The sequence below is a fragment of the Petaurus breviceps genome, unplaced genomic scaffold, assembly GCF_028583685.1.
Source record: "Petaurus breviceps papuanus isolate PSGF00001 unplaced genomic scaffold, PetGlider_PUasm1.0 90625, whole genome shotgun sequence".
NCBI classification, from domain to species: Eukaryota; Metazoa; Chordata; class Mammalia; order Diprotodontia; family Petauridae; genus Petaurus; species Petaurus breviceps.
In genome coordinates this window covers 2,225,874-2,238,041 of record NW_027187289.1, presented here as the reverse complement: position 1 = coordinate 2,238,041, position 12,168 = coordinate 2,225,874, and the positions used below count along the sequence as shown (strand labels likewise).

Sequence of the window (12,168 nt, the reverse complement as noted above, 5' to 3'; positions counted from 1 at the left end):
TCTCTACATATCTGAGTAATGAGACCCCTATCAGAGACATTGGTTATAAAAATTGTTTCCCAGCTTCCCACTTCTAATCTTGGCTGCATTGGTTTTGTTTGTGCAATTTTTTTTTAATTTAATGTATTGATGGTAATTTTCTTGTTCAATTTAATTCAACAAATGTTTTTAAAGTACCTTTGTGTTGAGAACTGGATTGGGTGCAGGGGATAGAATAATAAAAAAAAACAACTCATGTTTAAATAGGAATTAAAGTTTAAGTTAGCCTCAAAGCCAGAAAGTCTTGTGGGTTCAGAAAGTTCATATACTGACTTTGTGACCTGGGCAAGCTCTTTAGCTTCTGAGTTTTCTAAGTGGGTCTCTGATACGAAAAGCAGAGAAGGGCCAGCCTGCATTTACAGAGGGAGTTTTTCCGTGTAGGATATCTCTATAGCATTGAATCATAAGTCTACTCCCTATATCTCTAGGGACAGGTAGGTGGTGCAATGGATAGAGCCCTGGGCCAGGAGGCAGGAAGACCTGACTTCAAAACCAACCTTAACTGTGTGACTCTAGATAAGTCACTTAACCTCTGTCTGCCTCAGTTTCCTCAACTGTAAAATGGGGATAATAATAACACCTACCTTCCAGGGTTATTGTAAGAATCAAATGAAAGATGTGTAAAGTGTTTTGACAGTGCCTGGCACAGAGTAGGTATTATATAAATGTTAGCTATTATTAGTGTTGCTGTTATTTTTTTTCCTGTCCCTTCCTCACAGAAACTCAGAAAGGTAGGGTAGTATAAGTTGTTTTATTCCCATTTTGCAGATGAGGAAGTTGAGGTTCATAACTTGCCCAGGGTCATATAACTAGAAACTATCACAACAGGAATTGGAACCAAGTTTCCATTGTTATCTACTACATCACTGCTGCCTCTCCACAAAGTCAGAAGGATTTCTGTCTACCTAGCTACTCTAGGCAAGTCATTTAAGGTCCCCATGCTTGAGCTTGCCTGTCTTTAAAATGGGGACAGTATTACTTAGGCAGAGAGGAGGCGCTTTGTAAACTTTAAATGTGAGCTGCTCCTACTATGGCCTGTTACATTACAAGCCAACTAGGCATTCGACAAGCTCACCTTGACTAGTTCCTTTTCTTATTTGTCAGTCTTTTTCCTTTTTAAAATTATTACAGTATCTGCTAGCAATCTGAGCTTCTAGAGCAGAAGCTGGTTTTAAGGTCATTCTTCAGTACATGAAAATACCCTGGAGAGCATCAGTTTGAAGCCAGCAGGAAAAGGGGAGCTCCTTCCAGAAGTAGTACTCAACAGAAGGCTGAATGCAAAGAATACAAGGAATGCCTTTTGGCATGCAAGGCTGTCCACCTTGAAAGTACCAAGTTAAAATAAATCAAGCATTGTCACAAATCCAGAGAGGAGGGGAAAAGAAAAAAAATTAAGAAAATACCATGTCCTATTACTACTATTAGGATTCTCTGTTAAGGACATCATCGGGTAATTCATTTCCTCATATTTAGAAGCAGATAGAACATCCCGACGGGAGCTCTCCTACCTCCCCTACAGCTACAGCACCTTCCAGAGGAGCAGTCGGGGAGGTGAGCCTGGGAGTGGCCTCTCCTCTCGCAGCCAAGGACTGCCACTACTTGCTGTCGTCCATTGGTGTTGGGTTTTTCTTGGTCAACTTTGAACAGATGCCTTTCATTTTCCTCCCCTTGCTTCCTTTCTTGTGCTCTCCTGTGGTTGGCAACAGAGAGCTCATCTATATAAAACGACTTAATATCTTCATTTAACCCTGCTAATGTCAAATTATATTTTGTCAACTGACTCGGTAGCTTAGCCTGAGGTTTTTAAAGGCCGTATTCTGCTTGCCTCTGCCAAACTCATGTTTTGGCTTCTCTGTTCACAATTTTCATTCATAAGACCCAAATTTTCTGTTTCAGAAGTAATTGTAATAATCAAACAATGTAATTAGTGACATCATCATATTAATCCATTAATAGCAAGGGCCCGGGCTCAGACACTCAGCACCACACCCAGAAATAACTGGCTGTGTAACCTTGAGCAAGTTACTTAACCCTGATTGCTTAATTAAAAAAAAAAAAAGAGTTCCATATGCAAATTAGAGAGTGAGTTTAATGCTAAACCATGAATCTCTGTTACATATTGTTTGGGGCGGCCAGGTAGCACAGCAAGTAAGAGCACCGGCTCCAGTGTTGGGACGACCCACCGTGTAACCTTGAGCAAGTTACTTAACCCCAATTGCTTAGGGGCGGCCAGGTGGCTCAGGGAGTAAGAGTACTGGCTCCAGTGTTGGGACACGATCCAGTGTTGGGATCGAATCCCGGGCTCAGACACTCAGCACCACACCCAGAAATAACTGGCCGTGTAACCTTAAGCAAGTTACTTAACCCCAATTGCTAAAAAAAAAAAAAAAAAGCAAGGGCCTATTTCCCTTAACGTATGGTGAAAAGTATCTAATTGTGAAATAGAATGCAGTCTTTTCTGTCACACACATGCATTCTGTGGGTTAAAGTACTACCCATTTAATAGCTGTTACTCAGCTGACATTTCAAGTGGTTGTCCAACTAAGGCAGGATATCATTCCACCACTACCACCACTGCCATCGCCACCACCATCACCATCACCACCGCCATCACCATCACCATCACCATCACCACCGCCAGTCATCTTATAGACCTGAAATAGTTGGAAATACTTTAAAGAAATTGATCCCAGCTGTTTCTTCTAGCTCTAACTTTAACCTAGGTTTTTTGTTGCTGTTGTTGGGTTTTTCCCCCAGAATATAGGTGTATCTGAGTTTCTGAAGCACCAGTGCCATTCCTTATCCTTTTTTCCATCTTGGGTGGGGTAAAAGACCTCATGTTCTAGAGGCAACTAACGGGAAAACCAGCTAATCCAGTCTCCAAGTTTCCCCTTATAGATGACACTATAGAAAGTGTTTTCATGTAATATGCCCATCTCATTCTAGAGAGGGAAGGTGACACGTAAATTATGATTTGTCGGTCTACTCCTAGTCCTGCTTGGTGAGGCGAATTGTATTTTGTTGTATTATTGAGGCTTGAGGGAAGTGGGATTCTTTCAGTTGCCTGTTTTCCTCCTTTGATGGTCTTGGTTTGCACATTTATCTTGGTATCTAGGCAGTGATTATTCTGACAAAGCTGTTCAGATTTAATTTGACATAATTTTACTGTGAATACTATTTCCTGCAACTCAGGAACTATGCATTTACCATAAATTTGATTGATAGACTATAATCATGATATGGAAAGCCTTTAGATATTATATGCTAACATTAAATACTGTTTTAAAATACACGAACTTAGGGGTGGCCAGGTGGCAAATCGAGTAAGAGCGCGCCGGTCCCGGCGTTGGGAGACCCAGGATTGGTTCCGGCCTCCGATACTTGGCACCCACACAAAATGACTGGCCGTGTAACCTTGAGCAAGTTACTTAACCCCAATTGCTTAAAAACAAATACACGAACTTGTTAAAAGAATAACTGATTAGGAAATCTGAAGATTAATGTTAAAGAAAATAGGAAGGGAGGGGAGTGTAAAAGAAAGGACTAACGCTCAGGAGAAGTAAAGAGTAGCATGGACTTCACTCCTCTGAGTGTGTCCTTAAGCCTTGGCCTATTTCAAGACTTGGCCACATCCCTTTGAAAATGGAAACACCTCCCCCCTTGCCCCTGCCCTCAGCAGGAAGGAACTTTCAGCTAATTGAGTTCACCTACTTTCAGGTAATTAACTCTTCAAATCTTTTTCTCTCCAATTTCCTAGGCATGTTTAGGCAAGGATGCACAGCCTTCAGAGTAATCACCCCCAATATAGATGAAGAGGCCTCGATGATGGAAGATGTCGGGATGCAGGATGTCCATTTTAATGAGGTGAGTGCTTAGGTTTCCCGTTGGGTTACTCCGTTTCTTGAGCATACCGTGATTGGCCTTTTCCTGCTATTTGCTTCCCAACAGGCTTCCAGACCCTGCACCTTTTTTCATGCTTTTCTTTCCTCTGCAGCTGCAGCCACTCTCAGATCTGATTAAGATCATTCTGTGCATTGCCGGGAGCCACAAAGCCTGTACTTCTTCCTTGCTAGGAAGCATCCTCTTGGCTCAGGGGGAGGGGGTGCGGGGAAGCTGCACGTGTAAGCATTCCATGAGACATCAGCAAGAGCTGAGTGTAAAGAACTCTGCAGTAACCCTCCATTGCTCTGGAAATAGGAATTAAAACTCTTCAGCTTTAGAAATCATTGTTCTTATTTCATCTTTAAAATTCAGCTGTGGTTTAGACATTACACGTAACTCAAAGCAGTTAGGCACTACTTGGCCCCCACTTTCAGACAATTGCCTAGAAATCTTTTCCGTTTTCTTATGTTTGATAGATCTTTAGTAGGATGAGCTTGTGTATAGAGCTGGAAGGATCCTGGCCATCATCTAAGCTAGCCCTCTAATTTTATAGGAGCAGACTGTGATAGTAATGGAATGTGGAGATTCCCCTGTATTGGGCTTGGTTTTCAAATTGATTGTGTTAAAACCCAGAGCTTGTTAATCCCACCTGTGGGATGGACTTGTTGATGTGAAAAGAAAGATTTGGAGAGACAAGAGAGAGGCGGAAGACCTTTTTTGGAAGCAGCACCCACGTGGAGGCAGGGAGAGAGACTAAGAGAATTGCTGGTGGCCGCTTTGAATTGCCCTGGACTTTTGAGACCTGCCCCCTGAGCTGCCAAGGACTGAGGAGACATGGCTGTTTTGCTGGTACTTTGTCTCTCTGTTTTGATGTTCTTTCGCCAGATTTGTCCACTGGTGAAAGACAGTCCTGTTGTTGAAGAAGTCCTGGAACCTGGCTTTTGGCTAAGAAGCCCTGAGACTGTCCTGCAGACAGAGAGTGGATACTGTCCACTGGTGAAGGACAGTGCTGTTGTTGCAGGGGTCTGGAGACTGTCCTGCAGACAGAGTGAATACTGTCCACTGGTGAAGGACAGTGCTGTTGTTGCAGGGGTCTGGGAACCTTTCTGTTGGTTCAGAAGCCCTGAAGAAGGATTTTCTTGTTGTATGTTTACAGAAATCCTAGGAGAGGGTTTTGCTAATGTTTTCAGGGGTTCTAGGACTGTTCTACAGACAGAGGATGAATTAATGGAGGGACTGGCAATGTATCTTGTGGCCTTGCTAAGCCTTGTCTCCCCAGGAACTAAGATTGCTGAGAAAAGACCTCTATTTGGGTATTAAGTGCTGTGTTTAAACTTGATGTAACTCTGGGGTAGATTCAATTGTGATCCAGGGGTGGGGAATTTTTGACCTTTTTGTGCTCTGTGATTGACAAATAAAGGTATAGCCTAGGGGTGGAGAAGTATTTAGACCAGGGACTTTGTAATTGATTGAATGATTGGAAGGTCCTGGGGTGGGGTAGTCCTTGGAGATTATTTAATCACACTTAGTAAATGCTGTATTTTGGAATGATGTCATGTTTTGATCTTCTCTGTTCTTGGTTGGTCACTGAATAAAATGGAGAGCACCTATGCTGGTATTTTGAACCTTGGGAAGTTGCCTTTCCTTGGCATTATAGTACACAGGCCCAGAGAAATCAAGTGACTCAAGGTCTCATGGCAGAGTAGAGATTTGAACCCAGGTCCTCCTGTCTTTGAGGGCAGCTAGGTGGTGCAGTGGATAGAATGCCAAGCCTGAGTCAGCAAAACTATCTCTCCGAGTTCAAATCTGGCCTCAAACGCTATCTGGGCAAGTCATTTAATTCTATTTGCCTCGGTTTCCTCATCTGTAAAATGAGTTGGACAAGGAAATGGCAAATCCAGTATCTTTGCCAAGAAAACCCCAAATGGGACATGATTGAAATGACTGAACAACAATAACCCCTGACTCTAAATACAATACTCTTTCTTCTATACCATATTGTTTCTTCAGAGTGTATACACTTTAAAGAATTTGGATAACTTTAAAGAAAAATGACCCAACTCAGGGGAATAGAAAGCAGCTAGTGAGAAAGGATTAAGGATGTCTATTTCTAAACCAAAGTATCCCCTTCTAAATGAACAAACTGGCTACAAAGCATGGGGATTGTTTCAGCTAAAAAAAAAAAATTCCAAAGACTGCTTGGAAAATTCCGTTTTCAAAAAAACAATGAAGATCTGGTTCATGCTTATGGAAACTTTGGTTATCACTTTTTTATTGGGATATCCTCTCTGTGAAATATTTGTTTTACTCAGTAGCATGAAAATTGTTGCTACTGTAGCTAAGCCCACAGCTCCCTGGGTACAGGGAGTTGATTTTTTGCTAGATTCAGAAGTTGGGTTTTTGAAAAAATGCTGGGCTGTAGCATCCCCTTAGTATTAGAAAACCAAATTTGGAATGGTAACCCAATCTATCTGACTCTATTCCAGTTTTTTTTCCATTGCACCACGCTGACTCTTTGATCTGAAAATCTGGTTTTGAATTTTAGTTGTGAAATTCACTAGTTTTATGACTGTGGATAGGTCACTTCATTTCTCTCTAAGCCTCCTTTTCCTTATTTATAAGATGCAGAAAATATTACATGACATCACTGCTTTGTGGGGTTGTTGTGAGGAAAGCACTTATCAAGACTAAAAATAATACAAAAAAAAAGATCCAACACTGGATGGTGTGGTACCAGATGCTGACCATATCAACCTGTCAAATCAACCTCTCACTTTGTGCCTGGGGATTACCAAGGCAGGATGTCATCTCGATTGTGTCTGAGTCTTTGTGACCCCATTTTGGGGTTTTCTTGGCAAGTATACTGGTTTGCCATTTCCTCCTCTGACTCATTTTACAGATGAGAAACTGAGGCAGACAGGTTAAGTGACTTGCTATTAAGTGTCTCAGGCCAGATTTGAACTTAGGCTCCAGGCCCAGAACTCTATCCATTTTACCACCCAGCTGCCCATCTTAAACATGGTGATCAGCAATAAAATAAGAAATATAGGCGCCAATAAGTGAAACTCCAGTTATGTTCATCTGGTTGACATATGTAACAGCAGGCACGCTAGCATATCCAGGATGGCTGCTAGCATATCCAGGATGGCTGCTAGCACGGGTTCATTGATCTGCTTTACTAAAGGAAAGCAACTTTAAAGAGGTCAACAATCTTTAATTAAATATATGTGTGTGTGTGTATATATATATATATATATATATATATATATATATAATTTATTCGCTTAGTTCGGGGAGAAGAGTCAGCACCCTGAACTTCAGAAAATTCAGACAAATTACAAGCAGACAAAATATACAGACAGAGAAAATAACACAGTTCAACAGACCAACAGACAGGGCTTCTAGCTGTCTGTCCATCACATACATACATCGTTAGTTACCAGAGAAAGAAGCACCAACAAAGCTCATTGGCTACAAAGAGTCTCATCTGGCCAAAAGACACAACTCTTTCCATAAGTGAGTCTCGTGTGTGTGTGTGTGTGTGTGTGTGTGTGTGAGTTTATTTATTTATTTATTTATACACCCTTCTTCAGGGTCAGAGGGCATCACAACCTTCATGACCCACTGTCTGATTACAAAGTAACAAAAGGTGTGAGCCTTCCTGAAAAACAAGCTTTCCATAATCAAGCCTGTCCTGTTGGGTTCTACTTGAGACCCATTAAGGGGCAGGGAAGATCTTCAAATTCTCTAGACCTATTAAGGGTCAGGAAAGATCTTCAAATTCCCTTACTATTATAACATAGTAAAATGGAATCATTCCTTCAGCTTTGTGAATTGGGAAGCACAAAAATTAAGAGATCATTATGAGCTCCTTGAGAAAGGGAACTGTCTTTACCTGTCTTTGTATCCCTAGCACTTAGCACAATACCTAGCACACAGTGGGTACTTTAATAAAATCCTCATCAACTGAGAACAATTTGAAATAACAAAGTGAATAAAAATCTTGAGTTCCTGTAAATATACTGAGTACCAAGGATATTTTTAATCACCAATTATCCAGAAGATGTTTGCCCACTTTGTTTTTAAAGTATAAAATTAGTTAATCTTTAACAAAGTCCAGAGTACATGTAATTCTGAAGGGATTAGGATGTAACATACAGTGGAATTATAAAGGACTTAGAAAAAGATAAAAGCATCAAAAGTGAAACTTGAAGAACTTTGGAGACTTCAGCATATGTACAGAAGGAGGGGGAGAAGCCCACATGCCTCATGTTTTACAGTACTTTTATTTGACTATCAGGATTTTTCAGGAAATGGTGACTTTCATTATGAAAGGTGATTATCTTTGCCAGATGTTTCTTGATTATGAAAAAGCTGAAGTGAAAAGATGCACATGATTTGCTGGAAATAATTGCTAGGATAATTTTTACTGCCAGATGCAATTAAGTACATAAATTGGTCCCATCAAGAGATTCCAAAGGAACTATCTAAAAAATAGACTCATCTCTGATAGATAGCAATCTTCAACTGGATTTACAGAGATAGTGAATTTCTTTGCTCATGGCTCTGGACTAAAGGAAATGACCCTCCTCTTCTCTTGGACTAGCAAAGGGGATGCCTCCTTTCATTGCTTTAGAAAGGAAATAATGACTTTTTTCCCCAGATGGGGCCCAGAAACATCATTAAGCAATGACTATTCCTAGGTTACCTAGGTGATACAATGGGTAGAGCACTGGGTTTGGAGTCAGAATAGACTTGATTTCAAATCTGACTTCAGACACTTACTTTGTATGACCGTGGGCAAGTCACTTAACTTTGGTTTGCCTCAGTTTCCTCAACTGTAAAATGGACATAATAACAGCACCTACTTCTCAAGGTGGTTGTGAGGATCAAATGAGGTATTTGTAAAGCTCTAGCACATAGCAGATACAACATAGATGCTAGCTAAGAGTATTGTTATTATTACTATTCCAGTAGTTCCACAAAGTTCCCACAAAGTGGGAAACAATCATTATCATGGGGGTGTTTAAATGATTTATTTGTCATTTCTAACATCCTCCCTTCAAAAAATATCATTCCCTGGATCAATTTGAATTTGTCTTTCATCTCTAGGTTCTCCCCTCTCAATTTGTTCATGAGTTCACAGTTGTCTTTAAGTGTTTGCAAATTGTACCTTTTAGTCTACCTTGCACATATGTAGTAAGCTGTCCATGAATACTTGTGGAGTGAACTTCTGTGCTTCTGACAGAGAACAGCTTCCAGGTGGTTGGGTGTAAGTTGTTATGTTACAAAATCATTATGAAGCATACTATTCAATTCAGTTCAACTTCTTAAGGATGCCCTTTATACCAGGCACTAGACACACAGAGACAAAAAAAAATCTCTGCACTCATGGAACTTACGTTCTAGAGATATTTTATAAAATAGGTTACTCATGAATTGCCCCTGGCTTCTAGAAGCTTACATTTAGTTTAAAAAAAAAATACAACACAGGACCAGAGAGCTAGAGGTAGAAAGAGACATTAGACACCATCTAGTCCTACCCCATCATGAGGAATCTGAGGCTCCATGAAAAGGAAATGACTTACCCAAGGTCACTCACATAGGAAGCTGGGATTTGACCCCATGTTATCTGACCCCAAATCCAGTGCTTTCTGCCCCACACCACAATCTCACTTCAGAATGCTGCATGCTATAAGAAGAGGTTCTTTTTTTTTTTTTTTAACTTTGACCTTTGGGAAGGGTACACCCTATTTGGAAACTCCCTCTGCTGATGAATATTGGCAACCATCTATAACTTATAGTCTTAAGAGAGTTGCCTGGTGTCTTTAGAGGTTAAATTTCCTGCAGGTGGTCACCCAGCTAATATATGTCCAAGGTCTCATGGAAGACCTGAGCTGAGCTCTGAACGGGCTCAAGGACTTTGACAATGATAACAGTTATATGAGTAGCCTTTGTGCAGTTCTTTAGGTTTGCAAAGTGTTGATCTTTCTCTAGTCTCACAGTAACCCTTTAGACAGAGATGCTGTATATTAACAGTGGCAGGTGACTTGTTTCATTCTTGTGCTTTTCTTTGAACTTCATTCAGGTTTTTCATAGTCAGGTGAGAGCAAGGCATCTTTGGTCATGACTGAGTCTTCACTTAGAAAGATATCATAAAAGAAAACCTATAAGAAAATATGCTGAACATAAATATGTGCACTAATGCATTTTTCAAGGAACTCTTGGTTGCTATGTATATATGGCTTCTTTGCCCTCATTAGTTAATGGGTATTATAATGACAACCATTAGACATCTGGTTCTCTTTTATAAACATTGATCCCAGAGTTCAGTCATGCACATAGTGATTTTATGATTTGTGTACCTAAAGGATGTCACAAAGTAGAGACTGTCACCCTGGCAGAGTTTTTTATAAAGCCAGTGTTTTTAGAAAAAATTAAAAATTCAAAACAGACTTTATTTCCTGCCACTTGAAAAGCAATTATTTCAAATCACTAGATGAGAATATTTAAGTGTGGAAAACAAATATGTGAAAAGTGACCATTCTTTTTAATCTCAAGAAGAAAGACAAATGCTTATTGAATTAAGGCAGAAATGTCCTACTATAGACTGGAAACCTAGAATACTACTGTTACTGTTTTAACTAGATATGGTAGTAGCCTATTACTGGTTATAGCTGCTAGTTTCTCCTCAGTAATATAATAGGGAAAGGAAGCTTGAAGCGTGGATACATAATAAATATGTGGAAAGGATCTGAAGTTCTTAGTGGACTACAAATTCAATACAAGTCAATCAGTCAATAAACTTTTATTAAATATCTTCTATACATGAGGTATTGTGCTAATCACTGGAGACACAAAGAAGGGCAGAAGGAAGTCCCAGCTTTCAAGCAGTTCACAGTCCAATGGATGATACAAGTTAGGAACTATACATGGAACACACACGCATACACATACATTATTGGGGTTAGAGTTTGTGGTTAGGGTTTTGTGTATGTGTGTGTATAAATATGTCATGTATCATTATAACATTTTATCAATTTTGTATATGTACACATGTATATATACATGTATATATGTATATGTGTATGTAGTACAAAATGGAGCTAACAGAAGGAAGGCACTAGAAGTGTGGGAGACTAGGAATGACTTCTTGTGGAAGGTGGAATTTGAAGGAAGCTAGGAGCTGGAGATGAAGAAGAGAATTTTAACCATAGTGACAGCTAGTAAAAATGCCCAGAGGTAAGAGAGGGAGTCTCTTGTGTGAGGAATAGCAAAGAGGCCAGCATCACTGGATTACAGAATATGGGGGTGGGTTGGGGGTGTGAGTTAATCAGCCGAAAAGATGGGATGAGGAAGCCAAAAAAGTTACTTTGGTCTTGAGAATTGTCCAGTTGGGTACAACTCTTTGTGATTCCTTTTGGGGTTTACTTGGCAAAGACACTGGAATAGTTGGCCATTTCCTTCTCCAGCTCATTTTACAGATGAGGATACTGGCCAAGGTGGTTAAGTAACTTGACCAGGGTCACACAACTAGTTAAGTATCTGAGACTAGATTTGAACTCAGGTCTTCCTGACTCCAGGGCTAGCTGGTGCTCTATCCACTGTGCCACCTAGCTGCCCCAGGAGTGATATATCTTCCAGGAATGGGAGGTGATAATTGCACTGTGGCCTGCCTTTGTCAGTTCTCTCCTGAAACACTGTGTTCAGTTCTGGGCAACATGGTTTAAGAGAGACATTGATTAGCTGGAGTGGGTCCCAAGGAGGACTGCCAGGATGCCGAATGACCTTGAATTCATGCCAAAGGAGGAGTGGGTGAAGGAATTGAGCACATTTAGCTTGAAGACAAGTATTGGTGGGGGGGGGGGGGGGAAGGGGGTCATGATAGCTGCATTCAAGTACTAGAAGAACAGTCATATATAGGAGTGAATATACTTGTTCTGAGGATCAGGTGAGCTAATACTCGTAAAACTCTTAGGCCAGTGCTGGTGCATAGCCGGAGCTTAATAAATGCTCATTCCCTTCCTTCTCTCACTCATTTGGCCTCATAGGACAGAACTTGGCGTGGTGGATAGACGTTACAAGGAGGCCAATTTCTGTCCTTTTATCAATTTCTGGAAACCCCTGTCTCTCTCCTCCAATTCAGATTTTTCAAGCAACTCATCTGTTATTTGAAGTCTTAATGATAGCTAACATATATGTGGTACTTTAAGGTTGGCAAAACATTTTACAAATATCTCATTTTAT

At 40.4% G+C, this 12,168-nt stretch overlaps 1 protein-coding gene across 17 annotated transcripts in view; it reads left to right on the top strand.

The window, feature by feature from the left end:
* Positions 1-12,168, top strand: part of DOCK9 (dedicator of cytokinesis 9) — a 356,429-nt gene that overhangs the window by 318,007 nt on the left and 26,254 nt on the right. For 9 of the 17 annotated variants that reach the window (XM_069064161.1, XM_069064166.1, XM_069064159.1 and 6 more), the window contains 2 exons: positions 1,513-1,590; positions 3,797-3,903. In XM_069064161.1, coding sequence (XP_068920262.1) covers positions 1,513-1,590; positions 3,797-3,903 — 185 coding nt within the window. The remainder of the gene's footprint in view (positions 1-1,512; positions 1,591-3,796; positions 3,904-12,168) is intronic. The other 8 variants (XM_069064167.1, XM_069064173.1, XM_069064174.1 and 5 more) reach the window with 1 other exon arrangement.